The 25,217-nt window shown below is 39.7% G+C and overlaps 3 protein-coding genes across 7 annotated transcripts; 2 read left to right on the top strand and 1 right to left on the bottom strand.

Moving 5' to 3' along the window:
- The first annotated feature begins 3,617 nt into the window (after window positions 1–3,617).
- Window positions 3,618–5,276, top strand: msmp2 (microseminoprotein, prostate associated 2). Of its 2 annotated transcripts, none has more exons than XM_039806516.1 (4): window positions 3,618–3,792; window positions 3,918–4,025; window positions 4,611–4,719; window positions 4,815–5,276. In XM_039806516.1, the coding sequence occupies exons 2-4, from the start codon at window positions 3,920–3,922 to the stop codon at window positions 4,987–4,989; spliced, it is 390 nt and encodes a 129-aa protein (XP_039662450.1). In that variant the 5' UTR covers window positions 3,618–3,792; window positions 3,918–3,919; the 3' UTR covers window positions 4,990–5,276. The 2 variants fall into 2 exon arrangements, with proteins under 2 accessions (XP_039662450.1, XP_039662449.1); XM_039806515.1 differs by having other exon boundaries at window positions 3,621–3,836.
- Window positions 5,277–6,303: 1,027 nt separating this feature from the next.
- nbn (nibrin) lies at window positions 6,304–16,926 on the top strand. Its single transcript, XM_039805787.1, has 17 exons — window positions 6,304–6,476; window positions 6,859–6,980; window positions 7,445–7,572; window positions 7,770–7,929; window positions 8,032–8,135; window positions 8,251–8,368; window positions 9,556–9,746; window positions 9,836–9,936; window positions 10,038–10,170; window positions 10,286–10,491; window positions 11,528–11,702; window positions 11,875–12,535; window positions 12,660–12,749; window positions 13,743–13,883; window positions 14,481–14,594; window positions 14,676–14,725; window positions 16,139–16,926. The coding sequence occupies exons 1-17, from the start codon at window positions 6,446–6,448 to the stop codon at window positions 16,170–16,172; spliced, it is 2,559 nt and encodes an 852-aa protein (XP_039661721.1). The 5' UTR covers window positions 6,304–6,445; the 3' UTR covers window positions 16,173–16,926.
- Window positions 16,446–24,729, bottom strand: osgin2 (oxidative stress induced growth inhibitor family member 2). Of its 4 annotated transcripts, none has more exons than XM_039805792.1 (7): window positions 24,572–24,729; window positions 22,041–22,134; window positions 21,798–21,890; window positions 21,478–21,614; window positions 21,203–21,394; window positions 21,002–21,093; window positions 16,446–20,907 (listed from the first exon to the last, which is right to left on the bottom strand). In XM_039805792.1, the coding sequence occupies exons 2-7, from the start codon at window positions 22,081–22,083 to the stop codon at window positions 19,725–19,727; spliced, it is 1,740 nt and encodes a 579-aa protein (XP_039661726.1). In that variant the 5' UTR covers window positions 22,084–22,134; window positions 24,572–24,729; the 3' UTR covers window positions 16,446–19,724. The 4 variants fall into 4 exon arrangements, with proteins under 4 accessions (XP_039661726.1, XP_039661725.1, XP_039661728.1 ...); XM_039805791.1 differs by lacking the exon at window positions 24,572–24,729 and adding an exon at window positions 24,353–24,547; XM_039805794.1 differs by lacking the exon at window positions 22,041–22,134.
- Between the last annotated feature and the right edge of the window lie 488 nt (window positions 24,730–25,217).

Raw genomic sequence — 25,217 nt, 5'->3', positions numbered from 1 at the left:
TGAACATGCAGATATGTTGGTGATCATTTAGATATTGTGAAAAAAAAGAAGCTTTACGATTGTGGATGCTGTCACAGGATGGAATTCATATTAACACATTTTATTTAAATTTTTTAGTTATGCTGCTCTCTGCAACACCATTTTTTCTTTTCTATTTATTTCAAATGGTAAATAAACATGATTGTGAAGCATTATAATAAAAATACTAAACATTAACTACATTTAATGCATGCATGCATTATAAAGGTAGTCATTTGAGATGTCAGCGATATGATGTATTTTAATTGTTAAAGCAAACTTTAGTAACAAGATACAACTAGTGACGGTAAGGTGACCGCCATGTCCTCCCTACAGGCAATAACTGAAAATGATTTGACTTTGCATCTGCGATTGTGTGTGTGTGTGTGTGTGTGTGTGTGTGTGTGTGTGTGTGTGTGTGTGTGTGTGTGTGTGTGTGTGTGTGTGTGTGTGTGTGTGTGTGTGTGTGTGTGTGTGAGAAGAGAGAGAGAGAGAGAGAGAGAGAGAGAGAGCTCACAGTAGGATGAACATCACATCTATTGATCAGGCTAATGTGGGGAGGAAAGGCTGCAGGCCACAGTAGCTAATCAATATACCTCTAATTACATGGGGCACTGAGTGTGTGTGTTACTGAGAGACTGAGTGTAGGTGTTGCCCCCCCCAAACTCACAGGGTTGTATATATAAATGCTGTCCCACTGAGGAATAGCTCATATACACAGATCATAGCTCACACACACATTTAACAGTTAGTTGTGAATCACTTTTTTTTTTTTTTTTTTTAACCTTTTTGAACTCAAAGTAACCAATTTTTACTTAAAGGACACGGGGACGCTGTGTATGGATAAAGGGAATTGGTATGTATTCCTCATATTTGTATTTGTGTGTGATGTAGGATTTTGCCTCTCCTCTTCTTGCTTTTGCTGTCCACTGTTTCTCTTCAACCCTGTCTTTCCTAAAGCCAATAGAGTCACTGATAGGGGATCTCGAATGCCATCAGGAGCTCTACATACCTGTGTTATAGTGACTCCCTCCCTCAAGGCCTATCTCTCTTTTGTTGGGCAGGTTCTTCAGGTCTTTCTTCATTATATTATACTTAATGTATATAATATAGTACGCTGAAACAAGCTGACTGACTGTGTGATCACTGAAATTTCTCTCTTGTTTACAGGCTTTTCCAATCTGCTGAGGCTCTGACTGGCTAGAAGCTGTGTGATATGTTTGATATTCGGTTGTTTTTGTGCTTCATCGTGTCAACTAAATATCAGACATATTCCTACAGAGTCTGGCATTGACTTCTGATCCTTGTACCTCTGAAAAAGACCCATGAAGTTCAGGTAACTGGTGTTGGAACTACACAGAAATGTCCCTGAAGATCAAGTTTCACTGTTTACACTCCTATTATCCTCTCTCAAACACACACACACACACACGATTACACAATAATCAAGACTGACAGCCTACACTGGAAGTGTGCAAGTACATCCTGCTCCTGTGAGCAAACAGGCGTTTTACTGGCATTATAAAGGTTTGTGACATCAGATCATAACCTGACTTACTAAAAAGTCGGTTCACTCATGTTTTATTCTTTATTAATAACAACTCTGGCATTTGTATTCCCTAAATTCTCTTGAGGAGTCTTTTTGGCTTTTTTTCTGTAAAAATGTACAATTAAGGATTTGTTTCTTTCATCATCTGTGATTTTATCCAAGCAGAATATAAATAAAGCCTGATGGCATTTTAACATCGTCTGCAGTGATTCATTACTGTCTCCACATCTCTGATTTGCATGCTATTGCATAATACATAGCAAGGTTTATGCTACAGATACTATTTTTGTACTTTAATTAAGTGATTTTACAAAGAGGGAACATGCTTTTGGACTTTTGGATAATGTAATGTCCTACCTCCCAGTCAATGAATTTTTCAAAGGGCATTTTATTATGTAATAGTTTGATTTTCTAAGGAAGCATAATAGGTTGCATCCTAATGTGCACAAGCCTGTGGGAGCACTGGCTGAAACAAAACAGTGACACTGATGTCAGAAATAATAAAATGAGTTACTGTACACTTTATGAAAACACAGCCAACAACAGGGTATCACAAAATGACATATTCATATAGACATTGACGTGTGCTAGGCCATTGAAGGATTGTCTCGGGTATTACTATTCTTGAAACCAAAACTATTCTAACAGCAGTTAAGAAACTTGACATATAGGTCAGGGTGCACAGAAGTCATCAGAGGCATTCTGTTAAAATATGAATACATCAGTTTGTTGCAGCACTAGAGGGCGTCTGGGTTGAGTGTATGTGGGTCTATATCACTCATCTGATCTGTAGTTACATTTGAGGACAAAGTTCAGGTTTGATTTTAAACTTGTGGATTCTGTTAGGGATGGTTGTCTAATTTTAAGACCAAACTTTTGTCCTTAGTTTGGTGTCATGCTGCAGAGTAAGCCTTGAGGCAATGAAATCTCCTAACAGTAACAAACAAATATATATATATATATATATATATATATATATATATATATATATATATATATATACACACACACTATATATATATATATATATATATATAGTGTATAAGTTGGTGCAAAATACTTTTTGTAATAAACTGATTGTGTCATAATGCAAACGTTTTCTGCTGGCCAGATTTAAAGGGTTGACTGACATTTGAACTTTTAAGAAACCCTATTATGATGTCATTTATACTCCACCGCATTTACACAATAGTCAGGGTGTGGGGCTTCAGACTTCTCCGTTAACCTGTATCCTGGTTGCACAGGCAATAGGTGTGTGTGTGTGTGTGTGTGTGTGTGTGTGTGTGTACATGGGCACATGTTATCAGTGGACTCAGGGTGGTTTGTTCAAACAACTTCCAGCACAAAGACACTGAAAGCCATCCTCTAACACAAAAATAACCTCCAATTTTACAGAGAAGCCCTTAAATATTATGCCCCCTTCCCTGCTGCTGAACAAAAACACCCCCACAATGACGCAAAACATACCATGTTAAAGAGACTTTTAATAGGAAAATGAATCCACATTCCGAATTCCGCAACATGATATGAAATTGAATTAAGCAACTGATGTGCATCAATGAATTTGATCATTAGTCACTTGTAAGAAAAATACAATTATCAATGAATACAACAGAAATAATAAAATAGCTTTTAACAATAAAAACAAATAACTTGGCCTTTTTTCAAACAAGCTTTTAAGCATTATTTTCATTGGATGTCACAATAAAATATGTATACATGTGTCTGGATGTTGAGTAGGGGTCAAGGGGTCACGCTGTGGGTAGGACAATAGGCCACTGGCTCATTGTCCTATGGATAGTGTCACAAGTGAGATCTTCTGATAGGGTCAAATGGCACCCCTGAGACAAATGTTATCTGAAAGAGTGCACACTATATACTCTGGGGCAATTTCTGTGAAGCAGCACAAGAGAGAATGACGAACATTGTAATAATAATGCTTGTATGCATGCGTGTGTGTGTGTGTGTGTGTGTGTGTCTGTATACTGTATGTGTGCGTGCAGATATAGAAGGTAATTAATGAGTGGGGGGCGAGGGGAGTTGTGGACAAATAGCAATGTAGAAAGTAGAGATAAAGTCGTGCTGGTTCAGTATAAATATCTGAGCCCACAGAGAGAGAGAGCATCAGTGGCACTGAGGAGAAGACGCAGAGAGCTGAAAGGGGCAAAGAGCTGAATAGAAAAACAACAAGAGGGTGAATGAAGGCAAGAGGAACAGAAAGAGAAGTAAGGGAAGCTTTTTATATTACACAGTGGACACCTTGAAATAGGTAAGACTAACAGTCGGGAATTTCTCTCATCTCGTTGTTATGTTTGGTTGTTGTTTCTAACCTGTGCGCGTTTCTTTTCAGAAATGGCCAACACAGCAGGAGGAGTGCTTTTGGCTATACTGTTCCTGAGTGCCAGTGTACCATGTTTCTCTGTGTATAACAGTGGCGAATGCTTCTTTAATACTAAAGGTGCAGTATGTGTTTGTAAATGTATGTGTGGACATCATGTTTCCTACAGACTTTTATGTGTACATGTCCAGTGGTAGAAAGTAATTAAATACATTTTTTTGAGGTACTTGTACTTGACCTTTATTTTATTTCTTCACAATATTTTGAGAGGAAACTATTGTACATTTTAACCCACTACATTTATAAGACAGTTATACTACTATTACTTTGGAAATTTAAGTTTTTCCAACCAAAACATATGATCAGTTTATGAAATATAATGCCTACAGGCTTTATAATAAACAACCCAACAGTATTGTAGTCAACATTAGCTCTACGCAGACCTGCTGTAACATTTAAATGCTGCATAATGAATCAGTAATAATAAAACTATAATATAATATGTATAATTATATACGAGTATATGAAAAGGACAATTCCTGTACGTTTTGATGATAATGTTAAGTGGAATTCCCTTCTTCTGTCTAGCCTGTAAGTAAAAATGTTAATGCAGGACTTTTATTTGTAAATACATAGTATTTCTACTTCTACCCAAGTAAATCAACTGCTGTATGTGTCACAATAACAGATATTTCAAATTTTCAGGGAGCTGTGAACACATGGGACAGGTGTACGGGATAGGAGAAAGCTGGATAAACGATGACTGTTACCAGTGTGTCTGCATGGAGCCTTTTGGTGTAGGATGTTGTGACCAGTGAGTTTTTTTTTAAATTCACAATGCCCCCCAAAAAGTACTTAAACGTATTTGGATGTAGCACATATATACTCTAACTCTGATTTTCCCTGTAGTGGAGCTAAACCTGTGGACTATCCAGACTGGTGTGAGATCATCCGTAAACCTGACTCTTGTACGAGTGTTGCAGTGATGAGAGTAAATCACAAACTACCCTGCCTCTGGGGACGAGGCCGTCTCAGACCAGCTTCAGGCAAACCGTGGAATTCTGACAATGATCCTTTATTTTGAGTTCAGCAATTAATAAAAAAAGAAGCAATATATCAATGTATGCTTTTTATTTTGGATTCAATAAATAAAGACCATGGGTTTTATTTTTTCGTAAGGTTTTGTGAGGGACTAAACTGTACTGAATTTTAAAACAAAACCTGCATATAACTAGGACTTATCTGTCAACCCGGTTTATGTATAATTTCACATTTTAAAATTGTGTTGTGGATGTTTGTTGTTGAGGACACTGTCTGGATTGTTTCTGGTTAATGTTTTAAGATTAAATAAAAATGTATGGCCGATGTCTATTTTCGGGTTTGGTCATTTGTTATTTTCCAATTTACTACACTTAATTGTTTTATTACTTGCTTGTTCTACCATTGAACAATGTCATACAGAATAGGGAATTCACCCCAAAACATAATTTGTATTGTGATATTCCACTATTTTTGGCAGTTCAATGAGTATCTGTAATAAACACATGAAAGACTTCATGTCAGTCTATGTGGAATTCAGAACATCAAAACCGAAAGTCATTTTACACAGAAATTACATTGAATCTGCAGGGTTAGGGATTTATCGTAATTACCTCAAAATGATTTGAATGTACTAATTTTTAGTAGTTATTCCAGCTGGTCAGGATTTATATCCAGATAGCATCACCAGTCTTGTCTGCTGTTTAACTCAAAAACTGGTTTGTTCAAATTCAGAAATTAAATTAATTAAAAGCTTTATGTTAAAGTGTTAAAAATGTCAAATTTCAGAATAATTAATTTTATATTATCGTATTATAATTATTGCTGCATCCATTTGTGAATTCCAACCGGGGATCAAGTCTTATCTAAACCAAAAATAGTACATCATAATCATTTGTTAATTATATTTTGTATTATTATTCTGACTCTGCAAAGTCACTAAAGTTATCATATGTAGTGGAGTAAAAAGTACAATATTTGCCTCTGAGTTGTAGTGGAGTAGAAGTATAAAGTAGCAGAAACTGGAAATTCTCAAGTAAAGTGCAAGTACCTCAAATTATACTAGGTAGGCAGCCTACAGTACTTGGAGTAAATGTAGTCTACTTTCCACCACTTTTCCTCCTTAAAATGGTTATTTATTTCCTCTTGTAGAGCACCAGTAAGTATTAAGGGACATCATGACCAAGCCAATATACAATATTACTTTAACTCGATTATTAATATTTAATAAAATAAATTTGCTCTAATTTGTTATAGATTCACCATAGATTTACTTGTCTCGCTTTGCCAGACCATATAGCCTACTGTAGATTTACCAACCCTTAATGACTGAGGGTTAAGACTTTTATTTTGAAAATAGAGTAGCGGCGCATAGTTTGTACGTCACAGGGTAGCGCGCTGAGTCCACCTTGTTGATAATTGTTATAAATTGTCTTAAAATGTTGCCTTACTTCTGACTTACTGGTGGGTTGAACATATGAAAGGCAACAATAAGCAGTAAAATGTGGATACTGACACCCCTGGAGGCTGGAGGTAACTCTTTCATGGTCGTGGCTGACATTGTGACGCTAGCTTTACACACAACTTGCGGGTTAAAGTAAAGTTAACGCCTGTTAACGTTAGCTGTGTTACAGAGTGCGTAACGTTATGATAAAAAACAATTAACGCTAAAAGTAGAAATGGATTGTTCTTAACCGAGCGAGGCACATGAAGAGCAATTTGGGCTTTAGTGTCTTGCTCGAGGAGGAGCAGGATTTTAACAATTAATCTTAGCCGACCCGACACATAAGTATGGATTGGCACACATAAAAAAAGTCACATGCACTTAATGTAAATAGACGAGTTTGTAAAACCACTAGTTATTGTGATTTTTACATTAGAGAAGGTCCATACCCTTGCTTCCTGTCACACACAGGTGAGACCCACTATCTCCTCTCCAATAAAGAGTATGTGGTGGGGCGCAAGAACTGTGACATCCTCTTACCCAACGACCAGTCCATCAGCAGGGCTCACGCGCATCTGACTGCTACTGACCACGTGAGTGACCAAACTGTTCTGCACTATATATTTCATCATTTAATGGACTGAATGTGTTTAACAGAATCTGCAGTGCATCATATGTAAAATATCTTCCATGTCAGGGCTACTGTATGTTCATGATTATGTGCAATACCACAATCAATAGAATTTATACATTTATTTACACATTTATATTGTGTTTTTGCAAATGTATTGGACAGTCTAATCAATATATAACATACAGAAGCCTGTATTTCTCTGTAGCTGGAATTTATATCAAGATGAAAAGAGAGAATCCTACTGAGCTCTATCTACAAGTTTATTCCTTATGCAAAACCGTACAACTGGACCAAAATAAATTGTAAATGTAAAATGGACTGCAATTGAAAGGGTGGGTTTATCATTGAGCCATGAATAATTGAACAGGAAGATGTAGGAAGGAAGGAAGTTTGACTGACTGACTGACTGAATGTTATTCCTAGTCCCTGACTCTAAAAGACACCTCCAAGTACGGTTCATTTGTCAACAACCAGCGCTTGACAGAGAACACACCGGTGAACCTGAAGTCAGGAGACAATGTCACATTTGGGGTTTTTCACAGCAAATTCAGGTAAGCAACTAAAACAAGACCTGGCTAGTTATGTTTTATATCACAGATTTGTGATCACTAAGTCTGGAATCATATTTTACTTTTAAATGCACTCACACCTAGATTTATTTCCCCCAAATTCAGAAAACGCTAAATGCAGCTAATATGAATTTCATGTTGCATTATGAATCTCCTTCGTTGTCACATCTTCATATTAGTGTGGAACATCAGAAGCCAGTGGTGTGTTCGTCATGTTTGGACAATGATGGCAAGGCGTCGCTCTCTCAGGCCCTGCTGGCTTTGGGGGGAAAGCTGGTCAACAGCTGGACTCAGGACTGCACCCACCTGGCCATGCAGTCTGCTAAAGTCACCATCAAGGTCAGGAGGACCAGACTTTTGTATTCTCATTAGGTGAATACATGTGATAGGGTTGTCCCTCCCTGAATATGTGTTTAATGTTCTTCCTGTTTTCCTAATTAGACTATTTCTGCTCTGCTGTGCTGTCGTCCCATCGTGAAGCCAGAGTTTTTCTTAGAGCTCAGCAAAGCCGCTCAGCAAAAATTACCCCCTCCTAAAGCCGAGAGGTAAAAAAAACATCCATCCTCATGTATACACATTCACACTGAGGGTGAACTGAACATCAGAGGCCACACTGAACCAAACACTATCCTTCTATCTGTGCTGGTCATTGTTTTTAAGTTTCATCCCTGAGATCGATGAGCCCAGCTTGAGAAGAGAGGATGTTAACCTTGGAGCGATTCCAATTCGCAAACGGCTTTTCACCGGGAAGACCTTCATATTCCTCAGTGCCAAACAAGTATGTCTACTTCTTTCTTTGTGATGAGCTAATATTGTTTTCATGCTCTGCCAACCCTTAGGTCACAGAATAGGAGGGTTTCAGCTGATCAGTTATAATTGCTCTGCAGTTGTCCTCCTTAGTCAAGGATAACACCACACAGAGAGTTATAGAAATGAGCACTTGTTATAGGCTGTATAACTGTCCATCCCCCTGCTTGTTTTTCTGTCATTAGCTTCAGAAGTGATGGAAACTCACTTGGTCTTGTTTATCAGCTGAACATTGGTTGCCAGGCAGTCGGCAGCCGGAGATCCTCTGGGGGACTCACTGCTCCAGTGGAGAGCCTATTTTCACAACAGATTAGAAATGTAGAATTAATGTATCTATCTCACGGTTTCTTCTTTGCCCCAGACAAGTAAGTCCATTATAATTTACCAGAGTGCAATTAAAATGGAAGTTGCAATTAAAACAGATTAATGAATTGACTAATATTTTCAGCATTTAACTGATATGTCTTTCCTTAAGAACCTCCAGATGAGGTCACATGCGCCATCGGGCATGTGCAAGTTTTGAAACCAGCACACCTATCTGCTGATGGCTAGTATTTGATAAATGCTTATTTCGATGTAATCAAGACCGGTGGTGCGTCTGTCAAAAAGTAGGTTCTGTCGTGTTCATTTATAACCTCAGAGACCTGGGCGCTGATTAGTAAAGAGTGAACTCAAGGCAAAATACTCTCCTCCACTCCAAGAAAAGGACAGAAAATAAGAGAGTTGAAGAGAATAGAGACCTTTAGATGCTGTTGCAGTGTTTATTGATCTATATGTGCATGCTAATTATCTTATGTATTCAATCAAGTGGGTTTTTATTTTCCATCTTATTTGCCATTAATTATGGCATTCTACCCCTGTTTTCTTATATTCATTCTATGTCTATTTTCCCTTATTGTAAAGCACTGTGTGCTGCATTTCTTGTATTAAAGGTGCTACACAAAAAAGTACATGAGAACATCAGCCTATCCTCCGGAAGAAATGCTTTTACAATAACTAAAATATTTATGGATCGCTCAAAGGTTTGAGCCTTCAATTAGACTCCGATGAGGGGAAATATAAGAATGTTATTGTCAGAAGACACACAGTCTCTCTGATCTGCTGTACAGATGAACAGTCATGGTTGTGTAATTCCTGCTTTTTTTATGTTGTTTGCAGCTCAAGCGCCTGAGTGCAGCAGTGAGTTTTGGAGGTGGCCGGAGCCAGCTACTGGAGGAGGGCTCTCTGCCCAGGGACCTGCTGGAGTCTCCACAGAGCTGTGTGATCGATGTTACAACAAGCAGCTCCCAAATTCTGCTTCCTTCCTCTACTACAGAGTGGGCGAACTCTGCGAACAGCATTGTTAAAAGGTTTGCACAAACTTCTGTTTGGCAATTCATTTATCAAAGTGATGATTTGTGAACACTTCCAAACGCTCTCTCTTTTTCCGCTGACACAGAAAAGGCCTCAGAGTCATCACAGAGTCTGAAATTGGTTTGGCTGCCATCTATGCTTCCTGTGACATGTACTGCAATCCATCCAGTCGAACACCAGACTCAGGTGGGTAACCTGACAGAAAAGCACTGATTGCAATCTTTATTCTTTCAGTTTTCTTCCTTTATGTCATTTTTCTTAGATTTTTGTTTCTATCTTTGTTTTAGATTCAGCACCAAAAGTGGGACCCAGAATCCCAAGTGCTTCGCTATCACAGAGCGTGGCGGTGGATGAGACTGTGTTAGCTGCAGCATCTCAGAACATCACAGCGTATGCAGTTAACACAGAACCATCACAAGGGTACCGACAATCACTCAGACACACATCTGTTATGTGTGAAAGTTGTCCAAACTTTTCATTTGTCTGTTTGATCGAGAAAGCCTGTCTGATTTGTGTAATTGTACTTATTTATCAGGACAGAGTTATGTAAAGGAACAGGGCTGACAGCCGTAGGGGAGACTCCTGAGAATAAGCAAAACCCTAACGGCAGTCAGCTCCGTGGATCCAAACCCGTAGCTCTGAAGATGACCACTCAGTGCATCGTGGCTGATACAATGAGCTCCTTCAACACTGTAGAGAACACGGCCTCACAGAGGAAGAAGCCTGAGTCCAAACCGACAGGTAGCTGCATGATTGAATTAGGAATGCACCGATCTGTCTTTTTCTTTCTTGATACTGATTCTGATACCTAATGTCTGAGACATACAAATACCATCCAAAATTAGTTCATTTTTTTTTTTTTTATCTGTGTGAAACATATTAGATTTTTCTGTGCAACACAACATGGAGCTTTGCTGTATGGACAAATCATTTCTTCTCAATTGTAATTGTTAATAAGTAGGTCACTTAAACAACAGACCTCCTTCTTTTATTGTTCAACAATATACATTATTTGTAGTAAATTTTAAATTGTTTTTTGTGCTGTTACAAATCCTATAACATATATTAAGATAATATATATATTATTGAGCCTTAAGCATGATTTATGCTTCTGCGTAAAATCTTTGCCGTGGCCTGAAGTGCACCTCCCAAAAAATTTAACTACACGTCACTCGGCCGAGACTAGGTAACGTTGCATTTCCCTCTACTTATTTCCTGGTTCTCCTTCTCCATAAACAACATGAAATCAAGGAGAGGGTTAACTTTTCCTGCTACAGATTTCCCACGATGGTCAGAAAGAACAGGGGAGACACTTTGTTTCCCTCACTATGCCTCTAGAGTCTGTACTCGCTCGGAAGCTAACGTCACTCTCTCACTCACTCTACCACACACTCCCCACACACACACACACACACACACACACACGCCGGCCCTGCTATTCTCTCAAAGAGATTGACGCACACACCAACGCACAAATATAAACTTCAGGCCACTTACGTAGGCTACGGCGAAAGCTCTGTGTGGACCCTCCGCACAACCATAAATCAAGCTGTAGGAGTATACTTGTCGGCTGATTTTGGTACTTTGGTACAGAGCCAGGCTAGCAGTTTCCCCCTGTTTCCAGTCTTACTGCTAAGCTTACGTATAGCAGGCGTAGGGGTATGAGAGGGGTATCAATCCTCTCAGCAAGTGAGCAAACTATCACTTTAAGGCACTCATGATAGGAACATCAGCTTAGTGCCTGTATGCTGTAACCAATCAATCAGTGTTTTTGCAGTTTCAGGCGCAGGTAGTAGTGGCATTAGGTCCCAACCATCCCTTCCCAGGGCCAGCGGTGGCATGAAGACATTTCTACAGAAGCAGTCTCCTCAGAAACAAAAACCCTTTGCACAAGCTTCCCCACAGAAACAATCAGCTCTGACCAGTTTCTTTCAAACTGTCAACAAGAAGAGGTAAACATCTTCTCCTTAAAACTGAATATAGGACTTTATCAGTGGTGTTGCATGTTAGTGCACTAACTATACAACTCCTTTACCCAATGACAATTTACATACCATCACCCGGCAATAATATAAGTTGAAAGTCTATTCCTTACCTTTCTCTTTGTTTCATCCTGTCATCAAGGCCTTTGGATGATGAGCTCTCCGCTTTCATGTCAGAGCCAAAACGGCCTGTACTGGAATCAGCCATCAGCATACAGGCACCAAACGCTTCAGCTACGTCTAAAGACACATACTCACCTTCAGACAGAGTCCCTGCAGCAGCATCCCAAAATCCACTGGGGTCCGCAGCTGATCTTTTTGTAGGGCAGTCAGACAAGGTCTCCCACACTGTCCAGGAGGAGCCACGGAGTAGAAAGAGGAAGGAGATGGAGGCTGAGATACAGATGGATGAACTGGAGTCTCTTATGTCTGAGGATCTGGACTTCTTTGATGAGCAACCTGCAAGTAATCAAGGCCAGCAAGCACAGCTAATAATGCACAGTTCAACTGAACAGAAACGAGGATTAAATACTTTGGAGGCTCCGTCTTCAAGCAAGAGGCAACGGCTCCCCCCAGAAGAAAATGGAAAGAACCAGAGGCCACAGGGGGGCCTGGAGAAAGAGTCAGGTTCCCATAAGAACCAAACATCTGAACAGTGTATTGTCTCCATCAAGACAGAGCAGGTTCATCCTTCAGAATACAGGACAACTAATCATGAGTCCAGCAAACCTGCAGAGGTGTCATCTGCCAGTACAAGTCAAGACATACCGCCTTTTGACGATGACGAGGCGTCTTTCATTGAGGTGAGGACAGAGGATTTGCTGTCAGTGTTCTTTTGTGCACCACTAATTTAGAGAAAATAATTTAAAACGTTCTCCGCACACACTGAGTTTTACTGCACATTTTTCACCCTTTTTATTCCTGTAGGATTTAGAACTACTCAGTGTTGATATTTGCCAGACTAAAGAAGAGACTAAGACCCCTCCGAAACCTGTTACAATCAAACAGGAGGTCCAAGTAAGTTCTGTGAAAAATCTCTCTCTCTCTCTCTCTTTCTCCCTTTTTGAATAAGCTCCATTTCTAGCTGCACCTAGATGCTTTATTATCTAGCTTTATTTATTTGTCAAAATTGGGGTTTTCAATTAGTCTAAAGTTTGGGACAGATAGGAACCACTGGACACATCAAAGTCGATACAAGCACCTACTATTTCCTGTGGCTGCAATTCACCAGTTAAAGATTGTTAGATTCACGTTGGCTCAAATTTTTTGTGTTTACTCACATCGAAGAACTAATAAGAGTGTGTAGCCGGTGTATTTATTGTGCCGTGTTAACACATAAAATCTCCCATATGCAGTGTAATCTGAAACCTAATAATAATAATATTATTATTATTATTATTATATTATTATTATTATTATTAATAAACAAATTCAAAAGATCCTTATTAAAAATGTTTAATTATGTTTAGATTTTGGATATCGTAATATCGTGATATGACAAAGTGTTGTCTTTTCCTGGTTTTAAAGGCTGCATTACAGTAAAGTGATGTACTTTTCTGAACTTACCAGACTGTTCTAGCTGTTCTATTATTTACCTTTTCCCCACTTAGACATTATATCCACATTACTGCTGATTATTTATCTAAAATCTTAAGTGTGAAGATATTTTGTTAAAGCACCAATTTTCAACCCTAGAATATCGCCACAATATCAATATCAAGGTATTTGGTCAAGAATATCGTGATATCTGATTTACTCCATATCGCCCAGCCCTACTTACTCTTAAATATTCATATTGGTATTGGGTCCCATAAATCCAGTATTTGTCAGCTACACGACACGGCATTGAAAACCATTCAGGATTCACCGGAGACACTGTCTGAACACCATGTTATTGTTGTTTAAATCAATTAGTTGTGTTTTTATAGAGTCTACAACATTATTCTTTGCTAGAAAGAACAGTAACTGTCCATCAGAAAAATGTTGACTTATTAATGTGCTGTTTTGCAGGAGTCAAAGATTGATGATGGCCTTCCTAAAAAGCTGGTGTTGGTGGAGTTTAGATCTCTCACTGTGACTGCACCTCCCAAAACCAAACCACAGAGGATGCAGAGCAACGACTCCGCAAAGAACTTTAAATGTTTCCGCAAGGTCAGACTACGATGCAACTTACGTAACAGAAACCCACAGTAGAGCCTCATTTGAAATTTAGGAACAGCACTTTATAAAATGTATTTACAAATTCTAAAACTCCTAAGAGGCTCTGTTGTGTTTTATTCAGTTGTAGTTGCATGTGTGCCAACACTGGAGGACAACATTTTGTCCTCCACTGATTATACAGCTCACCTCTTAAGTGAAAACAATTGAAATTTTAAAAAGGAAAAATATCCCCTCATCCATGTAGTTTAAAAAAAATAAAAAAGCAGACAATTGCATTTTCATATCAATACCAGTGGACAAGGGCTTTTTTAATTTCCTTTTTAAAATGACCTGTTTTCCGCTCCAAACACACCAGTGAGTAATTCTTTTTTTCATAAAATTTCCATTATTTGCAAGACACGTGTCCAATTTTTTAGTAAGTTTAAGAGACGATCATGTACTGTATGCCCTGATGAACACACTGTCTTCAATGGCGGGATACATACAGTAGGGTCAAAATCAACTTTAATCCCCATCACAAAGTTCCGACAACATTTGCCTCATGTACAGAATCCTTTTAATTTTCATATAAATGTCCTTTTGTGATAGATCCGTGTGCCAGGTGCCATGGGGTCATCCCACATCATCGGAGGATCTGATCTACTGGTTCACAACAGGGGCAAACACTCTGATCTGGATGAATGGCTGAAAGATGCAGCGGAGGTACTATTGTCACTCTATCTCTCTTATCTGTCTGTGATCTCCCTGAGCCTCGCATTCATGATTTGAGTCTGTTTGTTTCAGGAAGAGCGTCAGAGCAGACGGGACGAGAGTGTTGGAGATGACCTCTTTAGGTGAGAAACTGGATTTCATTTTCTGTAGGATGTGTAGTAAGGTTTCTGGTATGTAAAAAAAAGCCAAGCCATTTAATCTACTGATTTTATTAATCAATAGAAATGATTTGAGACCTTCCTTCTGCTTTAGTTACGGTCTCGTTCGTTACCTGTGTCTTGAAAAAGAGACAACCCTCGGCATGACTTACTCATATAGTATAGGCAAGGTAATTGGTCATCCCATCTCATCAGTAGAGGTTCTCATGTGACCAAAATATTGGACCCAATCGGAAACCGAGTTACGACATTAAGAGAGAAAACACAGATGAGACCACCAGTCACTTGATGCTCAGTCCTTGCCGCAGCGGCCGCGGGTTCAATTAATATCTGAATAAAATCCCAAAAAGCAATTGTCATTCAATAGCATAAATTGTTTACTTAGGTCATAGTGTGTTATTTGTTATGAATTCGGTATAAAATAATACAAAACAATATTGTGGATTAAACTGCGAAACTTTCTGCAGTTACTGTTATACTGTTACTTTATGTATAATGTATTGGATGTTACTTTGCCCCCTTTTTTGTGTTTATTGTTTGGCCAGACAGGTATAAATGTTTCCTCTTTTGTCTCCGTCAGTTGCGTCCTTTCTGATTTAGACCTCACGGAAGGCGAGAGAGCTACAATACTTTCCCCTGTCAACTAAGCGATTTGTATCGGAAATTGGCATTTAAATCCTAAATTTACACTCTGACTTGCTTGGTCCCTCACTTAGTATACATGCAAGTCAAGGTGGTCAAAATCTAAAATAAAGATGCTGCCCGTACAGCCTCTGTCATTATAATCAGATGCAGACATTATATAATTAAGAATTATGGATATGTGGCCACTGTAGCTTCAGTTTAACCAATCAGAACTTAGTCCTTCTTTCGTCACAGTGGTTGCCAGGGTAACAGAGGTGATGTAAGCTGGCACTGCCGTGTTTTCTTTGACTAAGCAGAAAAGTGTGTGTGTGTGTGTGTGTGTGTGTGTGTGTGTGTGTGTGTGTGTGTGTGTGTGTGTGTTTGTGTGTGTGTGTGTGTGTGTGTGTGTGTGTGTGTGTGTGTGTGTGTGTGAGTGAGATGGCTGAGCTGTTTGATAACTGATTCATGCTCAGCCATTCATGCGTATCTGGGGAACAGACTCTGCTGCTAAGAAAACAATCCGGTATTTTTTGGTAGGTCTAAACCAAGTTTCCAGACGTGGTTTATAGGAAGCCTGTTTGCTTTGAGCTGTTCAAACACTGTCCCCGTTTTACAGCGCTTAATTTGGTCTGTTTTTATTGTTTGTTCAAAATGCCTCTAAGGACATTAAGGAATGATCCGTGAGGGATGTTAAAAGCCCATCCTGACATGGACAGACCTATGAGATGAAATCTTCTCTGTGTGTCTCTTTAGGTACAATCCCACCAAACTAACCAGGAGAAGATGAAATGCCTTCATCTTGACGTCGTACAGAGGGAATTAATTTCAAAAAGGCACAGAAAGTATGTCAAACTCCAACAACAGCGTATAAAAATGACCCCAGAAATAATTCAACAGATAACTCCTGATATCTGTATTTCAGCTATAATGCTTCATAAATGCTAAAATGTTCAGAAATGTTTGTCATAGTTTTGTATTGCTGTTCTACCTGTGCCTATCTATCTATAAATGTCACTAATTAAGCCACTGGCAGCGAGCAATGTAAGAAAACAGTCTCATGTTCAGAGATTTCTCTCAAAGTTTTATTTGTCAATAATAAAAAATGTGGCATACAAAACATTAAAAACTCTTCAATTGTACAAGAGAGCATTTCAACTCTACATGCTGAAAGCAGCTATTCCTTGGTTTTAAAGTTAAGACCAAATTTGTTTCCTGGTTTTAGCTGAAATAGAAACTTAGAGGGATTCAAGTTGCTGTTTCTTAATCTTCATCTCCGATGAGCCTGCAGGCACTTTTACAGATCTGAAACTGTCATCATGCCAAACATTTATGGGCCTTTCTGTGCAGATAGTTGAAGCCCATCTGTCCATTCATATTCAGCATGTATTGTGGAAGTTTAAACAGTTATTTTTCTTAAATTGCAATGGGATTATTTTGTTTATTATACATAGTACTTGCAAGTTGCTTTCTAAAATTCATACAAATCTGTACTAAAATGTAAAGTATATGGATGGACACACAATAAACCTGTTGGTGCTTAATTAAGCAAGCAGATTGCTCTTGGAATTGAAAGCGGTGGACAGTTGTGTCCAACCTGATATGCCCAGGGTCATATTTTTTTTTTTTTTCTTCCTTTAAGTAAATTCAAACCAATAATACGAGTTATCTCCACTTTTAAGTCACCAAGTCTCTGCAGTCCTTAAATGTACTCTTTCCACATCTGTTCTTATAGCACTTTTATGTCTTCTGCTCACAGCAGCTGCTGCTAGGCAATGGATCATGCCTGCATGCATGTAATTAATATTCATATCAAAACAATATTCAGAAGTCAGTGAAAAAAGCATCAAGGCATAATTCAGCTAAAATTCAATATTTAACACAAGTAATAACATTTTCACTAGTTCAATAGGATTACTAAAACTTATACAGTAATTTGTTAAACTATTAACTTTGTTAGTGGAAAAAGTAATGTGACTACAGTAGCATTTTATTTTAGTAATTACCCCCAACACTGACTGACTACCATATTGTATTGAAGGAGCCAGAAGAAAAAATTCCCTACACAGAGATCAAAGTGTCACATCACAATAAACAAACCATGAGTTGTGCAGCACACAAAACAAATTATGCATATGGCATCACACTCTTGCAGACAGTGATTGATGAAGGAAACTACAGTAAAAATGAAAAATAGATTGCTCCGCTCTCTTATTTGATACTTAACAAAACAATATTGGCTGTTTGCTTCGAAGCTGTATTAAAAAATGGAAGAAGAATTTTGTATATACACACATGTAGAGTTGGGCAATGTGGAAAATCCGAAAGTCCTTATATTGATCATGTTTAGGAAATCACCTGCCTTGGTGTATTTCAGAAATAGCTATGGAAGAAGTCTGACTTGGCAATTCCTATGTAGTGTTAAGTAAACAAAGCTGTATGCCATGTTTCACACTATTAAGAGAAACATGATATGGCTACAGTCATAGACAATAAGTAATTTACATATTGCCCAGTCAGGTAGATTGAATAGTTCTAAGATGGAGCTTAGATATTAGCCATCACGAAGATAACTACAACATGCTAAAAATGGCACTATGTAATTATAAAAAATACAAAGGATACTAAGATTTGGTTTGCTAAAAATATAAAATTATTTAGATTGTATGATTGTAAAAATGGGTTTTCTGCAAGTGTGCTTTTCTGTTCTTTCTTTGAAAGCCTGTTCTCTTCATGTGTGACTGGCGAAAAGAACAAGAAAATGCGCACAAAGTGTTGTAATTGTTGCGTTTAAATAAATGTATTGCTATGGCAAGAATAGTGTTATATTTTCACTATATTTTTGTCATGATGTAATTGGCAGTTGTTAAGTTTAAAGGATCATACTGGTATTTCTTGTTTTATCCTATTTTATATTTGTTCTTGTACTGCTAAAGAACCATCTTGGTAAACACCATGCCCATGTTTTTACAAGTCTCAGAATGGAAAGTTGGCTGCCAAATGGAGAAAGTTCACTATCGTTCTGGAAAATAAAAAAATAAAAAGCATCATTATTGGTGTTACTGTTTTGAATGTAAATCTAAACAAAAATAAAATCTGCCAAGATGTTTACCGTTCTTCTGAAGTTGTCCATAGTGGAAATGAATAAAAAAGAAGAAAATGTTAAACACCAGAATGATCCTTTAATGACCATATCTTTTGCCAGGAATTCAAACGTAGCAATTGGTGTCCAAGAATACATTCAGATCTGCAAGTGAAATTATTTGCATAGAATATGGAAGCAAATAAGAGACATAATTATTTGAATTTTAACAGCCACTGATTATGTAATATTGAATTATATTAATTTGAAAGTCATGTATCTGAATATGTTCTGAATTTACCTCTTTGAAATTAAAATATGAATTTTTTTGATTTGCATTTCAAAAGCTGAATTAAATTTTTTTTTTTCAATAATCACAAATCATCAGATCCAAAAAGTCAAGTTTCCAAATTTCAAAAAGATTGATTCAGGTTGCTCAAATTCAGATCCAAAAATTCAAGATGAAATAATTCACATAGCAACATCTGGGCTACCCAGGACAGGATAGGCAATCGAGCCTGAATGCAATCGAACCGACTTCTTGCCTATGAGAGCATGGTCTGCCAGTCGTGATCCAAGAAAGCCTTTCAGTCGCACTATAACCAAAGCAACAGTTCAGATTTTTAAGACTTTTCTTTCTTTTTTTATGTATATGGCTCCAACTACCTACAATAGCAGCTAAACAAAGAATCCTCTGAAGTTAAAAAGGCAGGCTCAGAATAATCAGGAACATCAAGATTGCTTAGCCATGAACTTGTTGGTTTACACATTCCAAGATAAATCTTGGATAAATCTTGGCGTCCACTATAACACTCACCACTCCAGGTTGTACAACTAAAAGCTAAAATACGACTTAAAGTGTGATGTGATATGACACCAATTTAACGGTTGTTAGTAAATGGATTGAAAGACACATGGTGAATGAATAAATAACCCTGATGAAAATAAGGTCCCATTCAGTTGTGAGGTACAGATTGACTAGAAAACATTGGCACATGGTAGCTTGGACTTCTGGGCACTTCTTATGGAGTCAAACAAGACTTTTGAAAGCTGTGTTTTGTTTCTTTAGAAACTAATTAGTGTACATCCATTTTCTTTTAGGTCTCAGAAAGTTGTAAAAATGCCTTAGCTTTGATGAGAAAACACTGCCTAAATGATTAAAACAAACTTGTTTTCCCCTTCATCTTTTACATTAGTTGGTAGGAGCGCTTGAAATCTGCTCTACAACCAATGTGTACAGCTCTTTTCTTCATCATGTTTTCAAATAAAGTTATTCTCTTCATTGCTGATGAGCTTCCCTTTCTTCTTGAGTCTCTTCAGCAGACACGAGGCAATGCCTAAAGCACCACCCTTCAAAAAGCGAACAAAGTTGTCTCCCACCAGCGGGCCCATGGCAAACAGACCTGGCTCCTTGGTACACTCAAAAGTGTAGGGGTGGATGTCAATGGGGTTCTGCGTGCAGGAGATGGGTTTTGTTGGATCCTGACCCAGGTACTGGCCCTGCCCCTTCAGAAAAAACAAGTTTGGGTTGGTCCCAATCAGCACTAGGGCCATGGAGATCTTGAAGGCCTTGAGGGAGTTGTTCCCCTGCAACAAACACTTCATGTCAGACTGGAAGGACACCACGCAGTGTTCGGGGAAACTAGTGTAGTCAGGAAACAGGCTGACACTGGTATTACCAGCCATGTTACCTGCAGCAAGTTGGGGCTTTGGGCACATCTTGGCACATACTGAAGAGGCGATACTTACTGCCTGGGGTCTGTTTAAAGCAGAGGAGGGAGCCACATTTGTGTAGGTCTGAGAGCACATCATGTTGTAGACTTTGTGGTACTCTGGGTACAAGGTCTTGGGCAGCTGTTTGAAGATAAGTTCTGGGTCGTCTACGCTCTTACGAAAGACATGCAGCACTCTGATGTTGCTGTTACAAGCGCACAGAACTGCATCTGCAGCACTTAAACCAGCACCTACGATCAAAACCGGATCAGAGTTCATATCCAGTTTTCTACGGCTGACAGCCAAGCCTAGATCGGAGATGCTGTGGAATACAAATGGTAGGTCCTCACCCTCTGCACCTAATCGAACCGGTGAATCAGATGCACCGGTGGCCAGAACTACGTTCTCAGCAAACAAAGAGAAGGGCACATGAGTGTCGTTCTGCACCTGCTGGTATCCCCTTACTTCCCAGAGAGCCCCCCCTCCTCCATTGTTTAGACACTCAACTCCATTTACTTCAAAGCCTTCATTCCCACCATCTCCCACCCCTCCATCTCCTTGATCAGTGTGCCCATTTTCCAGACCTTCTCCCTCGTGCCCCCGGCAGAGTTTCTGGACAGAGGTCACGTAGGTGTTGTCAACAAAATTCTTTTGGAGGCCCTTAAGCTTCACATAGTTACGGTAATAGGATGAGATCTCTTCTGGGGTGGCTCTGTCACTGGTGGCATCCCTAGAGAGAAGAGAGGGACAATTAGGAAAGAGGTAGCACAGAAATAAACCGAGACTTCAGCCATGTCTTTGCTGCTGTCAACCTCTCTTAATACCTGCGTTTCCCGTTGGTCAAGTCCCTGTAGTTAACCCCTGGAAGCTCCATCCAGATGCCAAGACTAATAGTCAGCATGGAGCCTTCCATTGCCTGATGAAAGAAGAGAAGAGTAGAGGATAGTGCAATTTCAGAGAACCAAACGATTAACATAAAATTCGGATAATTACAAAGGTGTGGCAGACTAAACCTTGTATCTTACATGCCAAGCACCTCCAGGCGTTGCCCTCCCCAGCACCAGATGAGGGATGTGGTGCTGCTTGTCCCTCCGCCACTGAAGGACAGGGGGGAACTCGTAGCCAAAGTCAGCATTGGGGTGCAGAAGTGTGTCAAAAAGCACAGCCACAGGGTTCCTTGACCTCCCCTCAAGACCTTCACTCAAATATTCCAGATCCTGCAAAAAATAGTCCCCATTATGACACACCTGAGTGAATGTGATCATGTGTACATGTGCAAGGAATTCCTAGGTGTTTTTACCTGTTCAGTGATGGATAGGTGCTTTGTCTCCTGCAGTTTCCTGTATATTATTGGGTTCGGGTGAACAGTTGCTGTATCTAGGTAGGGCTTGTGTCCACTCAGCAGGTAGGACAGACAAATACCTGATGGGCCATTTCCTAAAAAAACGCCCCAAGTTTGGGAAATGGTGGATTAGTATCACAAAGGAGCACACAGCATTATGTGACAAAAGTTAGATTGAGAAAGACACCTTTAAGATTGTATGTGTGCAGGATTTGGGCCAAGTTGGAGTAACAATGTGAAACCATTAAAGGTTGGGAGGTTAGGAGCAAAATGTTTACCTATGATGACCACGGGGACAGTCGGTGGGTGATCTTGTGGCAGAGTGGTCTCTTCCAGAAGAGGCATGGCTGCAGCCTGGGCCAGAGCCGGCACTGAAGAGGAACGATAGAAATGAGAAGAAAGTTCCTGACATTTCTGTAGCTGTCCATTTGATACTCTACTAAAAGCAGAGGCTTGTTTGTGCTTTGTCCCCCCCAACTGCTTCCATGTTTATGGGTCAGATTATTTGAACAGGTTCAAACCGGCTTGCTGTCTTTGTGTCTGCCAATGTTGTTGTTGTCTCATGTTAGCTTAGATCTCTGTCTCCATCCACCATCATCAGCTGACTCACACGCACTAACCGGGGGGGAAAAAAATGTTATTCATCCTGTTATTGTGCTCCCACACACAGCCACTGGCCTCCCTGTTTGTCTGGGGCTTCACACACGTGGAAACACCCCGCCAAAACACAACGTGCCCCCAGCTTTTCTCTTTGCCGTCCCGCCAACGTCCACACCCCCCCTGTCCTATCAAACATGGCCCGCGGCATGGCTAGCCTGTGTTAACCCCGGTGCCGCTTCCTAAACAAAGGGGAGTTCTAATCGGATTTATATAGGCTTGGGTCTGTTGTGAAACGTTGCCGTTGAGCATGTGTAGTGTGTAACGCGACAGTGCCATTGTGTGCCGACTGGGCAGTAAATCCCCCCTGATCACTTCTCTGAGTGGGACCTAATCCCACTGGGCCTGTTTATGTCCTTACCGCCCCTTTCAACAGCAGCAGGATGAGAATGTGGTCCTGGCATCATGACAGAGCTCCTCCTCTTCTCATACCCACCCACCATCACCATCACCACACACAAACTCACGGGCACTCCCGCCAAAACATTACCCACTAGCCACAGCAAGCAGTGCCCACTTGTCCCAGTTTCATACTAACCAAAACAATGCCCACGCCACCTTTGTCTTATAGCCCAAAACTCTGGCTCACTTCCCTTAAAACCCCCATGTCTCCCTGCTGCCAACAGAGTCCGCCTCATTTCACGTGCACCCCTCCATCCCTCCCCCTGTCTGACCTGTCTGTAACCAGTTGTCTTTGTGTTTAGTGTTTACAGTCAGAACCGTTTCTTGTTTGTTTTTTGCTTGAACTTTCACTTTGCACACCTTTTAAATCAGTGCGTACCAACAACAATATATTCTAATTTAAGATTAGACTGTTATTTGTCCACATTTTCCACCAATAAACAGCATGAAAAACAGTATGTATAACAAAACAATCCCAACTATAAGGTCCAAATACTAGCTTTTTTGGAGCTTTTTAACTGTATCCCATGTGTTAATCAGCAAAAACCAAGATTATTTAAACAGAGTATAATTTAGTGTCTGTTTAGGTTGTTATTTAGTCCCCTGAACATGCAGCTCATATTATTTTTTACATTATTATTATTATCTGGTATCTCTTAATTCTGTACTAATTACTGTCTTTGCATCAAGTACCTTTGACAGATAAATAGTACATTATCCAACAACACTGTTGATATTATAGTGACAATGACAGTGACAAATACAGGAGAAAATAATGAGCATAAGTGTGTGCTTTATTTAGCCTATACTGTTGTTGTTGTTGTTGTTGTTGTTATTATTTTATTTTTACAATTAATTAATCTCCATTTAATACAAAAGTAAAACACAATTACATTGCAGATCATCCAAACTGCTTGAGAGTAAAACACAATCCACAACTAAAATGTGACAAAAAAGAAACGTTGACTTTATTATTGTTGCTGGTTTTTTGTTTGTTGTACTGGCTTACTGCCTTCACGGCGCCACATGTGCAGCATGTGTAGAGAGGATGGACCATCCTTTTCTAGAATAGTGTACTGAGTATTGTGGGGAATATATGGAAAACAAATTAAACTTAATGTTACACTTTTTATGTTCATGTGGTCAATGGAATAATAAAAGCCTTTTATCATTAATGTGGAAACTATAGCCTACTTGAAAATATCAATGCGTTTCAATCAGGATTGCTCTTTTTTCTGACTTAGTACAGGCTCTGTTTTAAAAGGTGTGTTTGATTGTCACAGGCCTACAACTACAGCCTCATGTTTGCAACTTGAGCTCATTTGTATGCAGCAAAATTGAGTTAACTTCAAACCAGCGTGCGTGTGTGCGTGTGAATGAGGAATGCTGGGAGCAGTGACTATGATGAGGTGACTGGGACCGCAGACAGAACAACACACAGAGAGAATCAGAGGGAGAGGTCCTGTCCAGTGAAACAGCCACAGAAAGCCTGTGTGTGTGTGTGTGTGTGTGTGTGTGTGTGTGTGTGTGTGTGTGTGTGTGTGTGTGTGTGTGTGTTTGATGTATCTGTCTGCTACACCATCATACTTTATCCTCATGGGCTCAAACCTCCCACCATAAACTCCTGACTCAGAGCAGCGGTCCTTGCAGCCTGCATCCAATAAGGCACAATGAGCACATGCGACAAGCGGCTATGTCACCATCATTGCATAATTTAGGTCAAACAAACACTCACGGGCATCCTCAACAATCGGCCAAGAACACGATCTCTTACCGCACTGTGATGTATCTTGCTATGTCCCAGTCGCGTCCTGTTATCACGACCCACGGCTGCGTTTCTAACCGTATAAATAGGCAGACACCGGTGGGAGGACCTATCCAACTGTCCGGGCTCCTGCATGAGATAATAAGCCAACCTCTCTCTCGTCATCACACACACACACACACACACACACACACACACACACACACACACACACACACACACACTTACCTCCGTCCAGCTAAATTCGAGTAGTCCTGGTTTATTCAATTCTGAACAGCCTATAAATGTCGTCTCAGAGGTAGGCTATAGGCTAGATCTTCTCTGTGTCTTGATGGCAGTCAGTGTGTGTGTGTGTGTGTGTGTGTGTGTGTTTGTGTTGTGTGTTGTGTGTGAGGGACAGAGAGAGAGAGAGAGAGAGAGAGAGAGAAACCGGGTCCTGTGTCGTCACATGCGCATCTCACTCTGCACCGGCAGTCGTGCGCGCGCGTTCACGGAGAAAGCGAAGAACCGGAAGATCAGAGCATCTTTCAGCATCCTCACGGCGCCGCCGACACTCTGCTGTTCACTGAGTGGGGTTTAGGTGGAGAGTTTCATGTTTATGAAATGCATTTCCCAAATCTAGTAGGCTATGTTACTGGTTGTATTGTCCCTTTAAAGGTAGCCTATATTTCAACTGGTAAAAAAATGACTGGGTGGGCTGTAATCAAATATAACCCTATAGTGAAATCAAATAATTTTGAGGCAGGACCAACCTTTCAGTCACAAGGTCACTTTTTAGCAAGTGGAAAACTGCATGTTACTGGTTCCAATGACCCTAAAGGTAGGCAAATGCTCAGGATCCTTTTTTTTTTTTTTAACTGTAGCCTATTTATGT

The sequence above is a fragment of the Perca fluviatilis genome, chromosome 7 (assembly GCF_010015445.1).
Source record: "Perca fluviatilis chromosome 7, GENO_Pfluv_1.0, whole genome shotgun sequence".
Lineage (NCBI taxonomy): Eukaryota > Metazoa > Chordata > Actinopteri > Perciformes > Percidae > Perca > Perca fluviatilis.
Note: the sequence above shows the minus strand (reverse complement) of the source record. Positions and strands in the feature narration are given on the sequence as shown.